Source organism: Ambystoma mexicanum, chromosome 12, assembly GCF_040938575.1.
Source record: "Ambystoma mexicanum isolate Mex_15411 chromosome 12, UKY_AmexF1_1, whole genome shotgun sequence".
In the NCBI taxonomy this organism is placed as follows: domain Eukaryota; kingdom Metazoa; phylum Chordata; class Amphibia; order Caudata; family Ambystomatidae; genus Ambystoma; species Ambystoma mexicanum.
Window position 1 is genome coordinate 742,577,106 of NC_090936.1, and position 26,350 is coordinate 742,603,455.

The 26,350-nt window shown below is 46.1% G+C and overlaps 1 protein-coding gene across 3 annotated transcripts in view; it reads right to left on the reverse strand.

The window, feature by feature from the left end:
• The window catches only part of GRAMD4 (GRAM domain containing 4), a 2,133,975-nt gene that overhangs the window by 521,253 nt on the left and 1,586,372 nt on the right, over window positions 1–26,350 (reverse strand). For 2 of the 3 annotated variants that reach the window (XM_069629242.1, XM_069629244.1), the window contains one exon: window positions 25,918–25,935. The exons of the other annotated variant lie outside the window; for it this stretch is intronic. In XM_069629242.1, coding sequence (XP_069485343.1) covers window positions 25,918–25,935 — 18 coding nt within the window. The remainder of the gene's footprint in view (window positions 1–25,917; window positions 25,936–26,350) is intronic. 3 annotated transcript variants of the gene reach the window in all.

Below are 26,350 nucleotides of genomic sequence, written 5' to 3' on the forward strand. Positions count from 1 at the left end.
GCCATATATGGTCCACGAGGATCAGGCAGGGTTCATTCCTGGCAGGTCCCCGGCCACTAACATCAGAAGATGCCATGAGATCCTGACTACAACACCCTCAGATCAGCAGGCCATAGCCGTGTCACTAGACATGCTTAAAGTATTTGACACGGTATCCTGGCCCTTCCTGTTTGGGGTCTTACGAAATTATGGGTTCGGTCCAAACTTCCTGAAATGGATACAACTGCTATACACAGGCCCCAACCAAGGCCAGAGTTAGAGTTAATGGCACCCTAACAGAAAAGCTCGAACTACGAGGGGGCACTAGACAGGGTTGCCCATTGTCACCATTACTGTTCGCCCTAATAATAGAACCACTGGCGGACATATTGAGGACTCGCTACAGCGCATACGGGCTAAGGATAGGGAGTAAACTTCACATCATAAATCTATACGCAGACGATATTTTGCTGTACCTAAAAAACCCAGACAGAACATTAGGGAGGGTCCAGGCAGAAGTAGAACGATTTGGTAGATTCTCGGGCCTACGACTTAACCCCAACAAATCAGAAGTGTTCCCAATTACTGAAAACACGAGTAAACCCCATAACCTGCATGGCCTACAGTGGTGCCCGACACACATTCTGTATCTGGGAGCGTGTATTGCTAGGATGGCTCAACTGTCGCGAGCACTAAACTATAACCTGCTGGCAGACGCTCTATGTATGAAGTTAAAGCATTGGAGTGCTCGCCTCATTTCCATGATGGGTAGGATCGCCTTAGTAAAAATGATAATTCGCCCAAAGCTTTTTTATTTATTTAGTACAGTACTGGTCTCGCCGGGGCAGGCCTTATTCACCAAGATGTCTAGCGCATGTGTCTCATTTGTATGGGGTGGTCACCCTAGGGTAAGCTGGAGGGTACTAACTGATGACTACCCAAAGGGCGGTTTGCTGGCACCAGACCTCGAACTATACTATTTTTCTGCACAGGCACAGCATGCCGCCCAGTGGGCCACAATATTTCTTAACCCAGCGGGCCCTGTACCGAGCCAGCCCGAAAAAGAGGCCGTGTTGGTGCTCCACCGACTCACGAGGCCAACTACCAAGCATTATAACGCCCTGAAACCATCAATGGTAGTGACTACGGCATGGGCCAAAATAGTTGAGATATTTGGCACGGATAAGATATACCACCCAAGTATGCCGCTCTGGGGTGACCCCCAGACACCCTTCAGTATAGAGGGGGAAGTAGCCCGCCATTGGTCCTCCAGGGGCATATCACAATGGGGTCAACTGTTCACGGATGGGCACTTTATTCAGTGTGATGATATCAAGGACGTAGTGGGGAATACGCACGGGACCAGACAACAATATTCCCGTATACGGGCAGCCATACAAAGTATATGTCCGACCTTTCCTAATGAACCACCACTGAACATGGGATTGGGTTATATGTTCACGGGGGGATCTCAAAAGATAACAGCGTCAGCACTGTATAAGATTATACTACAAACACGCCGATAGAGCAACGCACAACTAAGGCCAAGTGGGAACAAGACTTGGGAGAGCAGATTGAAGACGATGAATGGTCCTGATTCTGTGCACTCACCAAACACATTTCATGTAATTCTAGATACAGGCTAATTCACTATAAGATAATACAAAGAACACACTACACTCCTATGAAGCTCAAACGCATATACCCGACCATGACCGGGAACTGCCCGAGATGCAATGCTGAAAATGCAAACATTTTCCATATGTTATGGGCATGTGTAAAACTGAGGGGATATTGGGAGGAGGTGTGTCTGGCATTGGATGGGATGGCAGGTCAACCAGTGGAATGGACCCAAAGGATGTGCCTGTTGGGGGTAGTCGAGAAAATGAACCCGATATGGCGGAAACCGTTGAACTTGAGTCTGGTCCTAGCCAAGAGGGCGATTCTGCTCAAATGGAAAAGTGCAAATCCCCCAACCAAGGCGGACTGGGACAGAGACATGGTATGGGCAAATGACATGGAGGAACTATATACAGACTCGGTACTGCCTGTTTCCCGGCCGAAGAATATATGGGAAAGATACAAACTGTACCTACTTGAAAAGACTGAGCAGGAACACCCTGACTCTGAACAGTAATTGAAATTGTACAATGTATGAACATATCAATATTACAGCTAAGTGTTTGTATTAACTGTGTGCAACAAAAATAAAGAATTTAAAAAAAAAAACAGAATGGTGAGGGCCTTACAGGGCTATCTGTTCATTTCTCTCTCAGCGCTAAGGCACACCTTTGCTTCGCCCGAGGTCCTCCTTCCCTTGCCACTTTGTAGCAAAGTCTTCCAGCGCTACAGTCACTTTGTTGCTGGGGCATACTGGTGCAGCGGGGCCATGCTCATATATAAACCACAGCTCGCCAGGGACAGCAACATGGGTCAAGGTGCTAGTGGACACTTCTCATGCATTCCCTTTATCTTCCAGCCGCTTCGGTGATTGCAATCCTCCGTTTCTCCAGAATCGCCATTTTGTATCCTTGGTCTAACGAGATCGCGTAGTTTCAAACAGCTTTAACAGAGCGTTCATTCTCCTGGGATAGTTCTGCAGTGCAGAAATCGTTCACTGCAGTATTCCAACAGGTCCAGCTTTATGTTCCACAACTCTGCAGGTCTGCATTTCTGCCAAATTCTTCAGAGATTGTAGGATCAGGCAGGAGCTCCTCCAAGAGCAGCCTCACACCATGGCTGCTAGCCACACCCCGCATTACAGCAAAGGGTATATCATGTGTCAAATGTATTATTATAAATTCCTTTATTATCTTAAAATGTACTTTATCCATCTTGGATCCTGATTCACCTATTGCTGCTAAAGGGATTGCACTCAATTTCTTTTCTGACATTAAATTGGTCCAGACTTCCATTGGCAACTACTTTTTTAACAGGCAGCCCTGCATGTTTACCGTTTGTCTATGCACACAATGATCTAGAATCACTTGGACTGGCAAATCCCAAACTAGCAGACACCCTCCACCCTGGATTCCAGCACTAAGACACCACACCTAGGTGGTGCATGTTGCACTCTATCATAGAAATAACCATAAGCCAGTTACTGCCAACTGGCGCCCCCTGGGTGCACTCCTGAGGGGTAAAAAGCCCCAAACATTTGAATAAGTTTTCAAGTAATATGATAAGTTATGCAACGTGAAAGGTTTCCTTAACTGTACAAATCCTTTACATAAGAGCTTCACAGCAAGAATGAGAGTCACATGTAGCTCTATCTAGGCAACAAAGTGTTTCACAGTTGTATACACGTGTCCGTGCATGCAATAAATACCACAAACAGATCCATGTTTTGTAAAAACAGATATAATAAAGTGTAGCTCTGGAGGCTCAGTGCCGTCCCGTAATTTACATCAAAAAGAGAGCATACAAAAGGCAAAATGTAATATGTTCCTTCACAAATTATAGGTTAAACAGAGCAAATGATTGAATTGCACATCCACATACAATTCGGTGCTTTCAAGACACGTGTACATAAATAATTCAATCACATATGTATGCATCTCCTAATACACTCCAGTGATGATACAAGATTGCCAACGCGTTTCGGATAACAACAAAATCCTTCTTCAGGGCCTTGAGGTACATAAATTCCTAGGCGCGATACAACATATTTCGACAATGTATCTACAAGACAATACAGAAAACATATGTCAGTGTAAGGCTCACTATATTACTGTTAACTTAGAAAAAGGGGCTAAATGAAGTTAGAACTAACCTCATTGCCATCTCTTAGTAACTCTCCAGAGGTCACTCTGGGCCTGCGGGTAAATAAAGGGGCAGGGTATGCTGCTTAATTGATGTGTCATGCTACCATCAAGAAAACCTGTGAGATGAAGAGAAACAAGGAAACACTTACCCGCCTCGTAATAAGGGGTGTAGGGTCGGTGTAGAAAGAATAAATGTGTCTGCAGAGATAGTTGAACTGAGTACACTGTAGAAGGGTGGGGAGTGAGTAAATCTTGTATTGGATCAGAAGAACAAGTTACTTATCTTACCTGGTAACGTTCTTTTGATGGGATATTCCTCCGACGTATTCCACATCTTTGACAGTAATTACCACAGCTGTGCTGCTTCGGAAAACCTTTTTGGTGTCCTGCATCCTTGACGTCGGTACGCAGTCCCTCGAGGGCCTCCGTCGATGGTCGACGTCACCGGATGTTATATCTAGGACGCACGACGCCCGTAGCCTCAGTTGTAGCTTTTTCCCCAGAACGAGTGGCACCAATCTCCTGTCAGCATGACTACAGAAAGCCTTGCGGAAACGTAAGCTGCAATCGCATAAGAAATTCTGTAGCGGGGCAAGTAGGGAGGGTACAATGTGGAATACGTCAGAGGAACATCCCATCGAAAGAACGGTACCAGGTACGATAAGTAACTTGTTCTTTGAAGGGATTGTGTCCTCCGACGTATTCCACATCTTTGACAGACTCCCAAAGCAGTACCAACGTATGGAGGTGGGAAAAGAATTTACAAATGCATCAATTTCGAATGCCCAATCAAATTGAAGAATAGAGGACTGCCTTGCCAAAGGCCAAATCCTGCCCGTGGATAGAATCCAAGAAATAATGTTTCACAAAAGTATGGACAGAAGCCCATGTGGCTGCTTTGCAAATATTGTGAATCGGAACACACCTCTGTAGTGCAGTGGAGGCAGCCATACCCCTAGTAGAATGAGTCCGTAAGCCTACTGGAGGGTCCTTTCCCACCAAACGGTAACACTCAGAGATCGTCAAAACGATCCATCTAGATAAGGTCTGCTTGGAAACACTGACCTAAAAGCCTTCCAGCATAACCAATAAAGAGCTGATTCGGCGTTGAGTCAGAGGAGTGGACGGAGTGAAGTGCTGCAGCAGTCTGTTTACACTGCTTTCCATACTGTGGGCGTTCCTGCACCTTAAAGACTCGACCCCCCCTGCGGAGCAGGCGCGGAGTCGGCGTTGAGTCAGAGGAATTTGTGGACTTCGGGGTCCTCGTGGACTTGAGCACCCTTTGGAAGCATTATGAAGGCTGTTTTATCTCTCAAAACACGGGTGCAGCGAAGGCTTGAAGCTGCATCGTTGGAGACATCAGCTGTGCAAAAGCATGTGAATGGTTACGTCTCCGGCTGTTCGGATTTTCTCTGCACGGAAGTGGTTGTGTTGGCTGTTACAACGTCTCCCACAGCCTCCGCCTCCACAAAAGTACCACCCGATTCTCTACAGCAAGTAAGTGCTAATGGTCCTAATGGGGATGATTATATTGGGTCTAGCACTAAAGTACCATTATCTGCATTTAAAGCTGCTAGCCGTACATTTTCATCACAGCCGAATCACTACGAACATTTGTCCGTTGTGGCCCCCGACTCGACCTTGATTTGCGGACTGGAGGTGCCGGCTGTGGTGGAATCTGCAGGCGTGAGAAAGAGTCCTATTACGGCCCCTGATGGTTCTGCTGACCATATTGGCTGCACTGGTGTAACGACGGCCGTCATCTGCACGACAGCACCGGAGAGCATAACTCCAGACACTAGTACAAATAATGTCCCCCAGGCGAATGCGAAGAAGCCCCACACGTTGGCTACTTCTGTGGAGCTGAACCAAAGTGAGCTATGTCATCAGAACTCTGACTGTGGCACCCAACACTGTAATACTGTGAGCTTGGCTCTCGAAATACTCTAGTAAAGAGTCGCCGCATTGCCGTTTTTTTAGTGCCGTTGACTCGATGGGTACTATTGAAGAGGCTACAACTACAGCCTGTTGCTGCTCTGCCTTCAGTGAAAACGAGGACGCCGTGTTCAGTCGTCCCGTAGGAATGACTGAAAGGGGGCGAATGAGCCTGGCAGACGACTCATGCCTGAGATCCTCAAGGAACACTTATTCCGCCTCTACATCTAGTACAGCTTATGGCACCGAGCGCAGAAACTCATTGGAGGCCGTTAATAAATTACTAGCAGACCTCACTCGTATTAATAATCGAAGAACGCCCAAAGGTGAGACAGGAGTGAGGCTGGCTGAACACACAACAGCTGACTTGCAAAAGGAGCTGCAGCATGATGCCCCTGGGAACCTATCTACGCCTGCGAAGCAGCAAACCCCTCGGGCTGGCTATTTGAACAAACGTGGGAGACTGGATGAAAGCACCTCGCCTAGCCTGAGATGTTCTCAAAACAAAAAGGCTAAAAGGACCTCGCTTAGCACATTACCACACTTTAACTCCCCATTGGAGCCTCTGCAAACGGAACAAGACAATTGTGATACGTACTCATCACCTAGCGACGCCTTTGCAGGCAACGTGTCATCAGACTCTTCACTTATGGAGCACCCCTATCCTAAGATTAGACGTCCCGTTCATCGCAAGAAAAGAGGTGTGCGTCATAGAGAAGCAGAGCCACCAGCACTGGGAAATGTGCCAAATATGCAAGATCTGCAGCCTTTGATAATGTCTTCCATGAATATGTCTATTGCTCCATTTCTCAAACTGTATGAGAGTCTCAACGACACGATTAAAGACCTGTCAGCTGTGGTTTGTACTTTGACAAATAAATCAAGGAACATTAAAAAGCAAATGTCGGACCACAAGGCTGTTGCACAAGAGATGAATAAGAAGGCAGACCAGACATATGCTGCTTTACTGGACCAAGTATTAAATGCAAATATTGACAAAAAACTCTTGGCTGAGGTTGCTAAGGAAGCTTTGAAAATTTTCCACAAAAACAAGGCTCATGATGTTCAAACACCAGCATCTAACTGTATAAAGTGCCAACTTGTGATCTCACCGCCCAAGACTGGGTATCCCTTAAGACTTGATACTGGGACCCCAATACGCAATCTCCCGTGTGTGACCGAGTCGACTGTCGAAAATGCGGAAAATTTAAAAAATACAAATGACCTGCTGGTCCTGACAGTGGCTGCCACAGAGGGTCGGTCGTCTCCTGAGAAGAGCCCTCATGCTGAGCCCATTCCTTCCTTCCCAGATGCACTCAAAGATAGTTGTCTGACCAGTTCAAAGCCCCAAATCCCCACAAGTAGCGAACCAACCAAATCCACCAGCGGCTTCTCTAAAGCTGTAAAGGAGTACCAAGACGTTGCAAATCTGGCCTTACAGAACCCCCAAAGGCCTTCATCATCAACAGTTGGTACCGACGACGTGTCAGGTTCTCAAGAAATATTACAGGAAACGACGAATGTCGTGGGAAAATCTATAGTTACATACAACATCTTTAAACCTGTTGCTGACTCACAGAAGATGCGCAAGCCTAACGGTCATGCAATTGGTGCTTCTGGAATGAAGACAAAAAACCAACCAGCAAAGTAAGCGAGGAGAGGCAACAACAACTCGCGAAAATTCTTGGGGAACATCAAAACTGTGAATGTAACCGTAAATGGTGTGCTATCAAAAACAGTTCAACCGGCACGTAAGCAGCCGGTAAAAAACGCCAAAAAAGTACCTACGGAATTGGAGGGCTTGTATACCTGCATTAGTGATGTATCTGACACCCTGTTGAATATTTCTATATACGAGGATGATGAGCTGTGCGACAGTGGCCTAAACGTAGCCCAGGTACAGACAGCTAGCGTGTCCACCCTTGACCCTGCATCCCTCGATGTGCTGGCAGTGGACAACTTAGCGTTGAGTGCATTGAAGAAGCCAGTTACGAGCAAGCTGCTTGCTCAAAACGAGCAGCTAACAGAAGTGGCTCCTCCAACTACAGTGCCAAAAGTGATTCCATTATCACCATCGCTTCCGTTTGGGACCAACCAACAGTTGGCTTCTAATCCAGCCTCAAGTGCCGAAAAGTTGCCCCCCACGTTGCCACAGAACTCGTCAAAGGAGGAGCTAAAAGTCACGGTTAACTAATTCCGAGTCAAGAACATGTCACCTGATTCATTTGCCGACCCAGCTGATTCCGGAAAAAGGTGTTTCGAGTCTACAGTTCTTAACTTTGGACGACAAAAGAAAATTGCTGGAGTCAAGGCGACAATTACAAGTGCACCTTTGTGCAGTAAGGATGCCACCGTTAACTGTAATGAGCAGGCCACTCTGCCGGTGGAAGGTGTGACAGTGCATCTCAGTCTGTCTGCCGTGGTAAGTGAAGCTAGAGTGGTCACTAGGCTATCATCACCCAAACTCAGTTCAAGCAAAAACCGGAGTGGTGGAAACCAATGAAGGTGAATCATCAAGTTGCTAACGAGAGAGAGGCACATCTACAGAAGCAAGATCGACAGGGCTTGCATCGACTTATACTGGAACGCATGGAATCTTCGGACGACTTAATCTTAAACCGACACAATGTACTTTGGCTATGTCACCTGATCCTGAGTTTAAGGGCAATTGAATCAGATGACCTCAGAATTGTAGAATTCTTTGATGAGAAGAAAAATGATGCCGTCATCCTACATCTCCAGTCGAAACTCATTGTCGATGCATTGCTCGATGCCGGTCCGGTGCTAATGTCATTGGGGTTTGACATAACACGAGCAGACCTATGTTCTCGCCTTCATTTGCCTAAAGGAGATGTCGGTATTCCATCAGACCATGTGTGAAGTCAAGCTTGGTTCCAGCAGCCTGAAACAAAAACATCTGCGGTATCGACAACACTTCCAGTAACGCCATCAGCACCTATGGCGAAGCTAGCTGAAGCAACATTGGAAGACGAGCTGATAAGGATTACTGTTAATGGAACGCAGAGCGTACCCATGATGACTGTCGAGGACACCATGGAGATCAAGTCGACCCATGGGGAGTCCGACTGGTCCTGGTTAGCAGGTACTCTAAATAAAGTTTCGAAAATAAAGGCCAGGCCTCTGAGATGGGATCATGGAATACCAGAGGCTTTAATCATTTGTTCAAAACATCCTGGGCAATTAACTTGGATCTTTTGTGCCTACAGGAAACATGGTTAAGCACAAGCCCGATTATAGAAGGCTTTGAAACAGCATGTAATCCAGCGATCCGCCAAATTAAGGGAAGACCGATGGCCGGTCTGCTGACGGCAGTGAGAAAGGCTGCTGGGTTCAGGATCATCGACTCACAGAACCTGTCGCCCTTTATCCGGTTATCAAAAATTGGTGTGTCACAATCTAATGAAACCAATGGTGGACGACTACACATCATCAATGTTTATTGGAATCATCGGGCAAAAAACGCTTCGTCATTCCTAGACAGAGTGACAGCTGCGATTGACGAATTCCCTGAAAAAGAACATCCGTTAGATCTGATTGTATGTGGTGACCTAAACATCGTATGTTCAAATGAGAAAACTCAACTCGAACATAAAGCTGCCCAATGGTGCTCAGAACTGGGCATACGTGGTATGTATATGCTAAATGGCAACACTGTGGGAGACATGCCAGCCCAGCCTACATGGAGAAGAGTGGACCAAACTTCGGTTCTTGACTACATCTTCGTCTCAGAAAATCTGCACAAGAGAGTGCAACAATTGAATGTTTTTCAAATGACCCACAGCGACCATGATATGGTGCAACTTACACTGAATAAACCGGTTGACTGTGCCCAAGTGAACTGGCCTTACTTAGTAAGAACAGGGTCAAGCAGGATTTGTCTAAACCTCCTATATACTGAAGTAGTGAACATAACATCTAACTTCATAGAAAACAAAGAGGGCCTTGAATACCAACATCTCCTGGCCCAATTTGAAGAACGAAGAACTAAATTGAGACAGGTCGAATTTAATTCAAAACACAAATTCGACTTGATCGTTCTGCAACACAAAAGACTGATGAGACAGGAACTAAGGAAAATAAAAGGCCCATACAACAAAGTCATGAATCAGACTACAAGGGCGATTAAGCAAAAGTATAAGAACTGGCTTAAGTCACATGCGGCCATCATGATGCAAAATGACTCAGAGAAGATGTTGGCAAAAATGGAGGGGAAAAACTCAGCGGACTTCTGGAAACTGATAAATAATAGTCTGGCACCTCAGCATGCCCCACAGTCCATTGGTGTCACTGAGAAAGCATGGGTAGAGTTTTACTCAACATTATTCTGTAAAGACGAACTAACAACTTCTTGTGACCCACTGGCTGCAACCAAATGGGATCTCGAATTTGAAAGAGAAGACATCTTACTTGCAATCAAGGCTATGCGAGAATTCAGAGCCCCAGGCCCCGATGGCTTAACAAACTATACAATCAAACGTAACCCGGGACTGTGGGCTGATTTTTGTGTCACTCTATTCAATCGTATTGCCAAGAGCCGCTCTACCCCCAACTCTTGGAAAAGCGCTGTGGTGGTCCTCATCTTCAAAAAGGGGGACCGAACTAATCCTAAAAACTATCAACCTATAGCGCTTCTTGACGTTGTGGGGAAGATCTATGCCACTCTTCTCCAACGTAAAATCCTGAGGTGGGCAAAAGACTCCAACCATATAGATCCTAGACAAACAGGGTTTGTAAGAGGGGTAAGTTGTGGTTTAAATCTGCTCTTACTGAACGTTTTAAAGATGGAGGCAATTAGAACCAACTCAAAGATCTATCTGGCCCTGATTGACCTCTATCAGGCGTTTGTTAGTATTAACAGAGAGATGGTGTGGAGAAAATTAGCCAAGTGGAACTGCCCGCCTAGCCTAATGGGCACAATTCGGGAATTGAACACGGAAACGTCCATTATGGTCCGCCTTGACATGAAAGGTACATTGTCTACCACAATCAAGACATATAAAGGCGTGAAACAGGGCTGCCCTTTGGCAGCAACAATATTTAATCTGTTTATATCAGACGTAAAGGATGTATTCTGTGGCGACAACACGTTCCCCCCTAAAATCCATGGATCACCCATTAACTATTTAGTATACGCTGACCACCTTGTTTTAATAGATCAGACACCGATAGGTCTTTAGCACAAAATGAATCTTATAGATACTTACATAACATCGAATGGGTTGCAAATTAACAGACAAAAAACTGAAATCCTGATTTTGGAAAAACTATCGGGTCTACATGGAAGGGGGTCGAAGTTTAATTGGCATATCGCCAAGGAGTCAATCCAGCTTGTAAAACACACAACATACTTAGGCATGACAATCAGTGCAAGCAAAAACGATGCACCGTGGGCAGAAGTAGCGAAAAGTCGGTGTCGGCAGCTGGCGTGTCAGGCCTGTTTGATTGACAACAAATACGGAAAATTTTCTTTAAAACATATCATGTTTTTCCAACAGAAAGTGTTGCCTAGTCTAATCTATGGAGGCGAAAATGCATTTGGCTGTCCTAGTGACTTATGGAATTCACTGGAAAACATCTTCTGGACTCGGGTGCTCAAGTTACCGAGGGGCACTGCAACTGTGGGCATACGATACGAACTAGGGCTAATTTCAATACACGCAAGAGTCTCTTGGAATCTTTTGAGACTGTATCGCAAATCGATGTCGAAGATACCAGGACCACAATTCTCAATTCTGCATATGCCTGACTCTGTGAAAGACTATACCATTCTTTCTAAATGGAATCAGCTTTGTCAAGATTTGTTAGGAGAATATGACATCAGTATGTCAATGCTACTAGAAAATCCAGAGGCAGCTAAGAGGAAGATTTGGAGGCTGGACTGGATTAAGACCTGTGACTTAAGAGCCAAATCCAAAATAATGCAGGAAGTACCGGGTGAGGCTAAAGCCTTTAACCAACGCCACTCCTATTTAACTCGCCTGCCAAACCAGCATGCAAGAGCACTCTACATGCGTTTCAGACTAAATGCATTTCGCACAAAAGAATGCATACGTCGTTGGCCAAAGTATGCAAATCGTAACCCCATGTGCTGTTTCTGTAATCTTGCTAGAGAAATGTTAAAACATCTGATTATGTCATGCTCGAGCCTTGAGCATCAAAGAGGTCGTATCTTTGCCCCAGTCATTAACAGTTTTTGTTCAAGGAGCACCGAAGAGTGGTGGAAAGCTCTTTTTTAATGATCAAATAGAGCAGTCTTATTTGCTCTGATAAACTTTCTTTATGTTGTAAAAACTCTGTTGGAAGAACAGGAACCAACCTAAATTAAGTGATTAGAGCTAAATAATAAGGCTTGGTAGTATAAAGGACCTGTCCATTTGCACTGGAGATGCTAAAATGGACTGGCGAAAGAGACAAGGAGGGAGGGATGGATGGAAATGATGAGGATACATTTGTTAACCGTTGTCTTGTTTTTCTGTTTTTTTTTTTAAAGGTTGAACAAACCAATAAAATAAAAAAAAGCTGATTGTCCACTCTGACCTGGGACATCCGTGAGAGATAGAAACCCAAAGCTCTCCTAGGGTCCAACCTATGGATCCTCTCCTCTTCCTTACCAGGATGTGGAGGAGGATAGAATGCCGGAAGAATTACCTTCTGGCGCAGATGGAATTCCGACACAACCTTCGGAAGAAAGGAAGGCCGCACCCTAAGGACAACCCTGTCCTTATGGAACACAGTGAAGGGTGGTTTGGCGGAAAGTGCCTGCAACTCACTCACTCTGCGTGCGGAAGTAACCACAACTAAAAATACAGTTTTAAAGGACAATAGTCGCAACTGACAAGAATGTAAGGGCTCAAACGAAGCTCCCATTAGGAACTTTAAAACCAAATTCAAATCCCATCCCGGCACCTGGAAAGGCGATAGTGGAAACACATTAGTTAGCCCTTTTAGAAACTGAGATATCAAAGGGATTTTAAAATAAGAACATTCCTCAGACGAGCGCTTAAATATGGACAGCGCCGCCAGGTAACCTTTTTAAACTTTTGTTTATTGTACCTTTAATGGTACCCATTTGCAGGCCCTTGTGGGCTAAAGAAAGCAAAAAAGACAAAACCAAAGGAATGGAACATTGGAAAGGATCCACATTCTGTACTCTGCACCAGTCGCAGAACTTTCTCCAACGGCAACGGTACAGAGTTTTCGTTGCGGGCCTCCTGGCCGAAAGCAACACCTCCATCACTTCCTCGGGATGTCCCAATCCTTGCACCTCAACCTTTCAGATACATAGCATGAAGGCTAAGGGACTTGACCTCTGGCTTGAGAACCCGACCCCCCTCCCGTGAGAGCAGATCGTCTCGGTAGGGAAGACGACGTGGAGGGCAGATGGACATGTTGAGAAGGTCCAGGTACCACGCTCTCCTGGCCCATGCCGGAGCAATGAGGATCATCCGGGAACCGAACCTCCGCAACATCTGCGGAATGACGGGGACTGGAGGAAACAAGTACAGCAGTGGGAAGGACCACTCCACTATGAACGCGTCCCCTAAGGCTCCTCTTAGAGGAAATTCCCGCAAGCAGAATCTTGTGCACTTCCGGTTGACACTGGTGGCAAAGAGATCCCCTTGCGGGGTTACCCAAAGGGCAAAGATCTCCAACAGAACTTCCTGAGCCAGCTCCCACTCGTGAGAGACCGCGCTCTGCCTGCTCAGAGCGTCCGCTGCCACGTTTTCGTCTCCGGCCAGATGAACTGCCGAGATCGAAATTTCCTGCTGAATGGCCCGGAACCAAAGCTGCATCGCCTCCCTGCACAATGGGAGTGAACCTGCCCCCCCCTTTTTGTTGAGGTAGTGCATGGCCACTGTATTGTCCGTCATAATCAGGAAAGTCTTCCCCCAGCCAGACGGCAGAAAAGCCTTCAGGGCTAGCCTGACAGCCCGCAGCTCTAACAGATTGATGTGGAGTCTGGACACCGACAGAGACCAACGGCCGCTGGCCGTCAACTCGTTGGCATGAGCTCCCCAACCCGTGAGGGATGCGTCCGTCACGATCGTTATCTCCGCCCACGGTTGCCAAAACTGAGCACCCTTCATCAGAATGCCTTCGACTGCCCACCACAGAAGATCCTGTGCGACCGAGGGCGGAATCCAAACGGGATCCAACATCCTGCCGGAGAACTGCGACCACTGCATCTTTAGAGCCCACTGCAGAGATCTCATCTGCAGCCTGGCCTCTGGCACCAGGAAAATGCAGGATACCATGAGGCTTGGCAACCTCAAGAACTCAAACGCCGGGAGACTCTGGGCACGTTGAAATTTGTCCACCATCTGCAGAATGTGATGAGCCCTCTGTTAGGGAGAATTCTCTGTTTAGGCTGAATGTCCTAACCTAGTGAGTCCCCCAGCAGCTTTGCTGGATTTCTGGAGTTTGTTTTTTTTCGAATGCCAAGAGTGAGACTCTTTTCCTCACACTCTTGGACATGATTTGAGGGGTTCCTTTGACTGTTAGTGTGTTTTATGGGCTATGGGGTATTTTACTCCATAGGGTCTCATGTGTTTTTACTAATTGTGTTACATAGCATCCTCAGTGCAGTGACACAGGGGTGTCATAGTGACACCCCACCATAGACTCCATACCCTGGGACTGACTACTGTCTACCAGGGCATGTAAAGTCACCATTGGCTTTACTAGTCCCAAATTTAGTAACAGAACCAGTACAAACCATCATAATGTGGAAGTACTGGTAGGGGTAATTCGATTGCCCCTGGGTCTGTTTTTCGAGGGGGTACTGTGCAGTCCTCCCTCGTTGAGTTTCTGGCTGGTGGCAGTGGTTACCACGCGGAATATTCCTTAAGAATATTCTCTATGGGATTTTCCCATGTATTTTAAACGCATCACTTTTTGGTGCAATGCTAAAGATACCGCCAGTTTATTTATTTAATATTAATTCACCGGTAGGGTCTTTTTGCCAGAACTCGGTTTTAAAATGGCGTTTGTGTTCGCCTCTGTAACTCCAAACCAAAGGTCGAGCCCTTTGTTCCACTTTTGGCGGGCTTCTACACAGAAGCCCTCCAAAGTGGTGCCACTCTGTCTGGGTACCACAGGGGGTGTGGGAGGGGGTTTAGGCACCTTGGACTAAGTTGCCTTGCCAACCCAAGTCACACTCTTGCGTGATTGGCCCAAGTGGTGAGCCGCCCCGCTCACCACTTAGCATGTTTGATTGACAGCTAGGCTGAATGAATGGGGGTTTCTTGCATAAAAGCAGGGCTTTTGGGACTGGAACTTCAGAAGTCGCCACAGAACCTGAAAATCCGAAGAGGGACAAGCTGAGCCGACCTGCAACGACGACACCACCGGTGGAGCCCCGCTGAACCGTCTCACCACTTCTCCGACGACAGAGGAGATCTTCTTGCCGGAGAGTCTCTTCCCCTTGAGCTGGTGGGGACAACCAATTCACTTTCTTTTTCGAATACCAGGACATCTAGTGGTCGAATTGTCCGTGCCAAGCACCCCGGCAACCAGATAGCCACTTACCACTGAACTGCAAATAAAAGGACCGCTCCTTTTAATCGAGAACTCCGCGGCTGGTTTCTTCCCTGGCAGTGCAACGACCTTCTGCTTTCCTCCCCAACGAGATCTCCTCTTCCCCCGGACGAAGCACCAACTTGCACCCGCTGCCAGGAACAACTGCCCCCGCTGGAGCTTTCTCACCATTTCAAGGTACTGTGTCCGCCTGGCCTCCCTTTCTATAGATTGCTACAAGGTGACAGTAAATCCTTAACCTTCTAGACTGGGCTGGTCTCTTGACCATCTAACTGGTTCCTTTCTGTTGGTCCAACTTCTTTCTGAACCTTCGAGACTTTTGTGCACTTTTCAACCGTGTGACCTTGGACACATTTCGTTCTGGTCCTCTTAAAGTGGATCCGGCTTTCTGAACTCTAACTTCACGGTTTTATTCTGCCTTCCTCTCTTGCTGTGTTCTTCTGAAAGTGTTGGAATCTGTTTCAATTTATGCTTTGCCTTTCTCTCCCTTTTAAACCGAATTATTAGAGTGCCATCTGCGTTAAGCGCTCACCGCTGTCTGAAAATAAGTGGTGCTTTACTTAAGACTTGTCTAATATTCTTTTAAGGGAGTGTATATACTTTAGTGACTGTGTTTTTGAACTTGCTTAATATTAGTGCCAGTGTGTTTTTATAGATGTGTTTTTAAAAAAATAATTATATATCTTTTACACCAAAGCTCTGGTCAGTGTTTGCTTGTTTTACTGTTTTTATCTGCTCTATTGTGTTTGCTCTGTATACTGCCTAACTCTTCTTGAGAGAAGTCTGACTGCTCAGCCACAGCTACCAGGTAAATCTGGGTGGTGCAGACTGCTACCAATTGGGTTTACTGCTAACTGCTGTGGTCTTAAACTTTTTGCAGTGGTCCCCAAGGGAACTGCACAGGTTTCTGCCTAACACCCTCACTTGGGGAGGCGAACACAACCCCATGGATGTGTCGAGCACTGCTCCGATGTACTGGAGCCGCTGGGTAGGTGTCACATGGGACTTCTTTAAATTGAGGGAGAAGCCCAGCTTGTGAAGGGAGTGGCAGGAGACGGACAGATGATCCAGGGCTTGCTCAGGAGAATGCACCCTGATCAACCAATCGTCCAGGTAGGGGTAGACGTGAATCCCCCCTTTCCTGATATACGCTGCCACCACCACCATCAGCTTGGTGAAGACCCTCGGGGCGGAGGTCAATCCAAACGGCAGCACCCCAATCTGAAAATGCGAGTCGCCAACCGCGAACCTCAGGTACTTCCTGTGCTTTGGTTGAATCGGCACATGAAAGTAAGCATCCTTGAGGTTTAGAGACACCAACCAAACTTGTAGTTGAAGGGCCTGGAGGACTTGAGAAAGAGTTATCTTCAACTTGTCTTTCCTGAGGAGCTTTTTCAGCCACGCAAGTCCATGATGGGTCTCAATCGCCCGTCTTTTTTCGGGATCAAAAAATAAGGGGAATACCATCTCCTGTTCCTCTCCGCTACAGGCACCAGTTCTACGGTGCCTTTCTCCAGCAGGGATAGGATTTCCTGTGCAAGGAGCGGATCCGGACACTTCAAAGAGAGCTTCTCCTACGGTGGCCCCTTTGACTGGAAGCTCCTCTCATTCTATATTAGGCAGAATCCTGTGCAGTTCCCTTGGGGAACACTGCAAGAGGATTAAGACTACAGGAGTAAGCAGTAAACCCAATTGGTCGCAGTCTGCACCACCCAGATTTACCTCGTAGCTTTGGCTGAGCAGTCAGACCTCTCTCAAGAAGGGTAGGGCAGTATACAGAGGATACACAATAGGGCTTAAAACACAGTAGAGCAAGCAAACACTGACCAGCGCTTGTATCAAAAGTATATAATTATTTATTTAACACACACTTAAGGAAATACACTAGCACTATAAATCAAAGCAAGTTCAAACACAATCAGAAAAGTATACACACCTCCCTTATGAATTATTAGACAAGTCTAAGTCAAAACACCACTATTTGTAAAAACAGATGCGAGCGCGTAACTTAGATGGCACACCAATAATTAAGTTAAAGGGAGAGAAAAAGACAGGTCATGAAAATAAAATAGTTCCCAACACGTTTCTAAGACCAAAACAAGTTAGTGAAGGCAGAGTCTACTGTAGAGCCAAAGTTCATAGGCCTGGCCCACTTTAAATGGAGCAAGGTGAAATGTGCCCAAGATCACACAGTTTAGAAATGCATTCAAGTCTTTGTAAAAATGTTCAAAAGAGGTTGGGTCGATTCAGAAGGTAAAGTTAGAAGGTATGGGGTCCAACCCAGTTGGAAAGCCAAGGATTTAAGGGTCACCTTTAGCAAACCGTAGAAAGGTAGGCCAGGTGGAACACAGTACCTTTAAAGTTGAGGAAGCTCCAGCGGTGGCAGTTGTTCCTGGCAGCGGGTGCAGTTCGTGGTTTCGACCAGGGGAAGAGAAGATCTCGTCGAGGAGGAAACTTGGAGTCGTTGCACTGCCCAGGGAAGAGACCAGCCGCAGAGTTTGCTCAGTTAAAAGGTGCGTTCCTTTTATCCGCGGTCACAGTGGTGAAGCTTGGCTATCCGGCCGCCGGGGTGCTTGGCACTGGCGATTCGACCAAGAGACGTCCTGGAAGGCAAATGGCGAACTGGTTGATCCCACCAGCTCAGAGAAAGAAGACTCTTTCAGCAGAAGATCTTCCCTTGTCGTCGGGAAAGTGGTGAGGTCGTTGCAGCAGGGCTCCACCGGTGGTGTCGTCATTGCAGATGGCTCAGCTTCTCCCTTCTTCGGATTTCTTAGGTCCTGTGGCGACTTCTGAAGTTCCAGTCCCGAAAGCCCTGCTTTTATGCAAGAAAAACCCCCATTCAACAGCCTAGCTGTCACTCATACATGTTAAGTGGTGAGCCGGGCGGCTCACCACTGGGCCAATCAGAACAGAGTGCGACTTGTGTTGCTAAGGCAACGCAGTCCAGGGTGCCAATTCCCCCACCCACACAGCCTGTGGAACCCAGACAGAGTGGCACCAGTTGGAGGGCTTCTGTGGAGAAGCCCGCCAAAAAGTGGAACAAAGGGCCCGACCTTGGTTGGAGTTACAGAGACGGACACAAACGCCATTTAAGAAAAGAGTTCTGGCGAAAAGACCCAACCGGTGATTTTATATTAAATAAATAAACCGGCGGTATCTTTAACATTGCACCAAAAAGTGGTGCGTTTAAAATCAATGGGAAAATCCCATAGGAAATATTCTGGTGGAATATTTTGCGTGGTAACCACTGCCACCAGCCAGAAACTCGACAAGGGGTGACTGGACAGCGACCCCTTGGAAACAGACCCAGGGGCAATCTAATTAACCCCTTCCAGTACTTCCACAATATGATGGTGTGTACTGGTTCTGTTCCCAATTTTGGACTAGTAAAGCCAATGGTGACTTTACATGCCCTGAGAGACAGTAGTCAGTCCCAGGGTATGGAGTCTATGTTTGGGGGTCACTATGACACCCCTTTGTTACTGCACTGAGTGCTGTGTAACACATACACTAAACAGATGATACCCTATGGAGTAAAAGACCCCATAGCCCATGAGCACACAATAAGTGAAAGACATACCTCAAATCATGCCTAAGAGGGGGAGAAAGAGTCTCACTCTTAGCAGGAGAAAAAAACAAACCCCAAAAATCCAGCAAAGCTGCTGGGGGACTCACTAGGTTTGGGAAATTAGCCTTATAAGAGAATTCTCCCTAACAATCTACCAAAGGAAGAGTAGTACCGAAAGGAACCTCCGCTCCATTGCTGTCCCCTGGGACGAAAAGGCAGAGGTGGTTGTACTGCAGCGCTCAAAGACTTTGCTGCAGCTTTGGAGGCCTGCAACCTCTCAAGGCTCTAGTCAGCCTTGCTGCCGAAAAGATGGACACCATCAAAGGGCATGTTGAGAAGCCGGGATTGCACATCCGGAGCAAACCCCGACTTCTGCAACCACGCAAACCTGCGTATCACGGTGCTCGCAGCCATGGACCGGCTGACACAGTCTGCCATGTCCAGACCCGACTGAACCGATTCACACATGGCATCCTTGCCGTCTTGCATGAGGGCTAGAAAACCATCCCATTCCTCCCCTTCGGGAATATGCTCAGCCGCCAATGATACACAATTCCATAGAATGTGAGTGAATCTTGCCAGGGCACAAACGGAGTTGGCTGCCTTTAAAGTCATACCCCCAGAAGAAAATACCTTCTTCGCCCAACCATCAAAGCGCTTGTCGTCCGTATCCGGAGGGATAGTAGGGTAGGCAGCCTGCTTTGCTGGGGCCGTAGCCGCCTGCACCACCAAACTCTCCGGAGTAGGATGCGTTGACAAGTAGCAGGGGTCACCACTGGCTGGGCAGTATTTTTTCGGAAGTGACTTATTAACTGCAGGGAGACACTCCGAGCAGTCCAAGCCACCGCCACCCTTCTTTGCAACGCCATATGAAATGGCAACACAGGGTCAGTGGGTGGACCTTGAGCCAGGATGTCTGTCAGATCATCCTGAAGAAAATCAGCAGATGGAGCAGACCACCCCAAATACTCAGTCACCCCCGACATGAGGCGCCTATACGAGGAGTCAGCATGTGTACCAGGATCAGGCCTGCCCAACTCAACCTCCGGAGAGGTATCAAGACCACTGGCGTCATGTAAGGATTGACGAAGGTCTTCCAGTTGGCTATGACCGGACAACCGGTCATCAGGAACCTCAGGAGGCACAACCCCCTCCTCATCAGACCCTTCCTCCACCTCTGAAATATATTCCAAGGGTTGGAACAAATCCACCCTGGGAGGAGGAACACAGTAGGGCTCAAAAACAGGCCTCACAGGTAAATTCTCCACAAAAGGCGTTGACTTCGACAACGGCTTCGAGGCCGGAACCCCGAGCGTGTCCTTCCACGGCCGCGGTGCCAATGGCATCGACAACTTCTTCGAAGCCGGAGCCTCGAGAGAGTCCCTCGACGGACATGGCGCCGATGCCTTCTTACAGGACCTGGCACGGCTATGGCGATCACCCTTGTCCGATCGGGACCTTGATGGCTCCCGATGATCACGCCGAACGCCCGAGCCCAAAGGCGTGCGAGTGGTGGCTCTAGCTCATTCCTTGCCGGCTTCTCTCAGACGGAACGGTGCCTTGCGATTCGAAAATCGCCATCATCTGCTGGCGGAATGCATCCCATTCGGCCGGCAACGAGTGTTTCGTGGGACAAGTTACCCGCTGTCTGGCGGAGTCCTCCGATAAGGACTGAGAAGGCGACCGGTGACGGCGCTTCCGTGAATGCCTCGAAGAGGCAGGGGAATGGAAGGACCCACTCCGAGAACGAGACCCCCTGGACTTATGCTGAGATTCGCCCCCTCGAATCGTCGGTCAAAAGACCAGTAGATTTCGACTTACGGGTTTTAGAAACCCTACCTACCGACAACTACTTCTTCCGCTCCCGCAAGGCCTTCGAAGTTAGGGACTGGCAGTCATCTCAATCGTCAGTGGCGTGGCTTTCACCGAGGCACCAGAGGCAAACGTCGTGCAAGTCCGTAATGGACATTTTGGAACCGCAGTCCCAACACTTTTTGAAGCCCGACTTTGGGGTAGAAGAAGACGAAGACGTCATGAATTTTCAAGTCAGAAGAACCAAGGCGCGCCGAGATTCTGAAGCGAACACGTTCGCGGAAAAAAACGGAATTGAGGCTACGGGCGTCATCTGTCCTAGATATAACATCTGGTGACGTCAACCATCGACAGAGGCCCTCGAGGGACAGCGTATCAACGTCATTGACGCAGGACGCCTACGCCAAAAAAGTTTTCCGAAGCAGCACAGCTGTGGTAATTACTGTCAAAGATGTGGAATACGTCGGAGGACACAATCCCTTCGAACCCAATTTACAACTATCCATTAGTGGCGACTGTGTCACAAGCTAATGCGCCAAAAAACCCGCTGGGTATTTAAATCAGTACCTACAGAGAACAGCAGCTAAATGCGTGCCGCCAGTTCCATATAAGAATCTGCTTACCTAATGCATGGATGCAGTGTATTCCGGGATACAGGGTACCGATTGCTACTTGATCTGACCCCGCACTGTATATAGCATCGCCTAGGAACGCCAGCGCATGCGCGATGTGTCCCTAGGCGAATGCCGGCTATCTAGGTGTGGGCAACGTAGGTGTGTGTTGTCAGGGCAACGCAATGCCCTAAATTACGTTCTGTTAAAAGGAGCAGGTCCTGCCTTATAAATATAGTACCAAACGTAATGGCTAATTAGGTGTACTAAGAGAGTGAAGTACAGGAATGATGTGGCTAAGGGGTTGTGGTCAACCTTGTTAAATAGAGAATCCAAGGAACAAGAATGATCCCTCAAGGCAAAGAAAGGGGGAGGAGCAACTTATCCAGAACAAAATCCAGTCAAGTGCCCCGAGAACCCCTAACCAAAATATTGTAGTTGTAAGTAGTGCAAATCATTAGAGTCCCTGAAGAGATGGCAATGGGGACAGTGAATTAATGCATCGAAGCAGGTGACCTGCCTCATTAACAGATCTTTTTAAATGCAGTGGATTCCAAGGGCTCAGGATGAATTTAACATCTACCAATATGATGATTCTACAGTGCAGGTATATAGATCTACTGTCCAGTCAGGTTTATACATATCACAATATCATCCATGTGCCCGGCCGCTAAACAGCCCTTCCAGGAGTTAACGAGGGGGTATAACTCACAGAGTTTACTCCGAATCACTGCAGTTAGCTAACACTTGTGTATCGGTCCCTCAATCAATTATACATTGGCGATTACACAGAACCAAGTGCCTATGTATCCAATGGTTGCACAATCATAAGAGTTATTCAGGGAGTAAACCAAAGGGACTCTACATAGAATACACATTGCATCAATCGGTTACACAAAGCACATTAGGTCTATCTCTGTGTTCATGCCCCTAGGGTGAATGGGGTCTAGTAAGTATATCCATAATAACTCTTTGTAACAGTTTTCTGTGAAGATCACCTCCCCTGGGGCCTAGCTTAACCTGCTCCAGGATAACACACCTGAGCTGGTTTATCGTGTGCCTTGCTTCAATGAAATGCATTGCCACTGATGATTTTAGATAACGTGTTCGAATGCTGGACTTGTGTTCGGTCCATCGTATCTTCGCTTCACTTGTAGTTATCCCGACATAATAAAAGCCACAGGGGCAACGAGCGTGTCATGAGCCGCAAAATAGGCTAGAGTCTCCTGTTTGGGAGGTTTTGGTGTCAGAAGGGTCTCTCTCTCTCTTTCTCTCCCTCTGTTCAACTCTGTCCGCAATGCTTGATAAGAGGTCTTGTTTGTATCCTCAATCCTTAAACTTCAGCTGAAGGATATTAGATTGATTTCTGTATTCGTCAATGTCAGAAATATTACACCTTTACCGGAGGAATGGACTGAGAGGAACACTCTCAGCAGTTTGTCTGGGATGAAAGCTTGTTGCTAGCAGTAAGCCATTTCTATCCGTAGGTTTGGTGTAGATCTTCGTTGCCAGAGAGTTGTCTTTAACATAAATCTCCACATCCAGAAGATTATTGACGTTATACTTGTTTCAGTGGTGAATTTGATTCTAGGGTGCATGAGGTTCATCATCACAAAGCATTCCTGCAGCTCACCTGGTGGGCCCGTCCAGATGCCAAATACATTGTCAATGTACCATACGAACATCGAGAGGTGTCTCATCCATCGTGGTGAAGCAAGAACATGTTTGTGTTCCAAATAGAACATGCATGCATTTGCGGGTGTGGGTGCCATTGCAGCTCCCATACTAGTGCCTGATATCTGAAGAAAATATTGATCCCGGAATCTGAAGAAATTGTTCATTAGAACAAGTTTGAGCAAGGTAAGTACAAACAGACTGTCTCCCAAACACTGTTGTGATCTTAATAGTAACCATTCTATTGCTTCCAGGCCTGCTTTGTGGACAATATTAGTGTATAGGGAGGTGATATATTATGATTCATAATAATACATTAATGACTACAGCCAGGGGACATCCTTTTAAAGCTAGGGCTTTATAAATCAGTTATTGTATCAATCGCCTCATAATTGCTTTCCATTATGAACACAGAATAAAATTAATGGTTCTGCAATTCTGTTCTTCTTATTTCATGTAATATACTCCTATAATGTTAATGTTAAAAGTATTTGTATCGTGCAACTTCACCAACCGAATCGGTCCCCAGGCACTCAGGCTGATCTGTAAAAGAGGAGGCAAGGTAGGTTCATAACGTGAAGAGGGAGTAGGAAAGTGAGAGAAGTGGTGTCGTGTTGGCGGCTTTAGTTCGGTATACACTGTGCGCTGAGCTTTGGTGCAAGTATCCGATCGATGCCAGGCCCTGTGTGCTGTTAATCATATCTGTGGCACAGTACCTACACCTTTAATCACAAATAACACATACAATTGTTTGATCTGTTGTATGCAAGCCCTGGTGGAAGTGGAAACACAGCTAGTCACTCTTGAGAAACCAGCAAAACAGAGACTAATTACCTCTGAACAAACAGCTCCAGGGAAAAAAGGCAATGAAATAAAAGATGACTGCCTAGGCATTCCTGACCTCTCCTCACAGCATCATGTGACTGGAAGTCAGACGCAAATTATGCCCGAGAATGAGAACAGGTAATATGACACTTCCCCCAATGCTGTAGGACCATGAGAGGAATGGGAAGGGGACGTGAGACAACTGGAAGGGGAGAAAGAGAGATGATAGCTGCTGACACCTAGTTCAGAGATGACAGAGTGATCTGAGCAGGAGGACCCAATTTGTTCAAAAGGGCTCTGAGGCCTAGAGAATTTGACAACTAGAGAATCCAGGAGACATCGGTCCCCAAGGAGAAAAGGACATTGGCAAAATTGCCTTGAGTTCTGCGAGAAGCCAGCAATGTTGGGAGCCTGTAAACAAACACGAGAAGGAACGTCAGAAAGGACAAGTGCACAAGAGACCACAGAGGTACAAGTACATGAGTTGGGTATGACGCTGCATGTTGGCAAATTAAGCTACCAATAAAGCTTGAGAGACGGAAATCTTTGATACTGAATTCTGAGAATTTTAGTCCAAGTACCAAAGTGTCCAATAAAGACAGCAAGAGAAAGAACGTTCAAACACTGAATTCTGGGAGACAGGGAGCCAGCATGTTTAAAAGAGATGCTGTGAAGGAGAGAGATTTAAATGCTTACCTCATGCAAATGGCAAGTTAAAGGAATTTCCCCAAGGAGTCAATAACAGACTTTAATGAGTGCAAGCACTATCCTGCCAAGATTAAAAAGGAAATTGCCTTTTGAAAAATGCAATTAAAACTTGTAAACACAAAAGACCGCTTACATGCATTTTTTGTCTCCAGTTTACTACGTAACTCAGCTCTTGTATTGGTACATTTCATTACATAAAAATGTTTTGTTTCCTTGCATCAAGGTTTTGGAAGTTTGATTTCCTTATTTCATATCCACATCTCTTGGTTTTTCAGGCAAGCTGTTGCCATGATTCCTTATACCTCTGCAATGCTGACTTTTTTCTTACCAATTCTACTTTCTCTATATTACTATACTTTTCCTGCTTTGCCCGCATTTAACTTGCTTACAGGTGGTGTTTGGGATGTTCACATGACTCCTCTGATGTTCTCAAATCACATGTCACAAGTGTAACTTCAGGGAGGGCTGGCTGAAGTTATTTTGAATTATACTCTCACCTACTAGTACTGTGTCACATCTATTTAAAGTCAGCTCAACCAAAGCTTGGGAAATTGCCCTCCTATAAGCCAACTCTTTAATGTGCTTGTATTTAAATTGTATTTAGTAGTCCGAAGACTCCAGGAGCCATACTACAGTAACTTACCTCCAGCGCAATTTGGCATTAGCACCAGGGCAAAAATAGCTGTATGTATTTTGTTTAATTATTGTTGCAAAAATGCATTTAAAGAATCTGTTTTTTACAGTAGGTCCATTTCTGTCCCAGTGCTAACATCATGCAAAATTGCACATGCAGCAATAAATCTACAAATAATAATGGATTGCAGCATAAGGAGGACAATCCAAAAATTCATGTTGGTGGCATGTCAACATTTCAGGTTTAAGGCATCAGTATGTCTTCCTAACAGGAGAAATGTAACATTGTTAAAGTGTTTTTTGTTGCAATAAAAATAAAAGTAAATAAAAAAAGGGAAAGGGATAATAAAACAAATGAAAAGTAAGAGGTACGGGTTGCCTGTGAAAAGAAAAAAAAGAAACACTTTAAAAACATTACTTTTCTGATGAGAATAGACTCCAGGCAGATCAGGTCCGAAAATAATGACATACATCCGATATTTGACCTAATCCAAGACAAAAGAATGTGCTTGGTAATATTAGGCTTAAATCAAATCCAAGGCACAAAATTTGCATGAATACTAAGACAGCCGAAAAGATATTGCACCTGCATTCTCAAGTGAATTGTTTTAACAATGGTCCCATGGCATCACATCACAAAACTGGGATGTGTGTAGTGGTATGAACTTCATGATGAGGTGTGTGGATCAGGGAAAAATGAGTTAGTAGGTAATATTAGTCTTTAGCATGATATTCAATATAGAAAACGTGCATGAACAGCAAAGACTGAAAAACTAGCACCACACAGACACTGCACCAGTTTATGAAGACATGTCAGAATTATATAATGTTTTCAAGCTATGATCCATACCTTTTCATGACCTGATAGCTAGCAGGAAAAGAAACAACAAACACAAATGTGACAGTGACAAAAGAAAAGGTGAAGTCTATTTAACAGCATATACAGAGTCGACTGACTGAAGCTCACAAACGAAATACTGTACATAATGAGAACACTTTTCCTTGCCTTTTACCAGTGGTTAAAGCACATATTAATATCATGAAATTGCAAATGTTTCCTTCGTTTTGACTTGCCATTCCTCAGAAAACAGCTTGAACATTGTACATACAGAATGCAACAACTATTGTTGGTTCCTTTGTGATATGACATGTTTAAGTGCCTAAACATCCTAAACTATTTAAACAGCACTGGAGAAAAAGTAAACTTGAATCAAATACTTCTAAAATGAAACGTTATGAGTGGGAATGGAGTGCAACGTAATAAAAGAGGATGTCACAAGTTA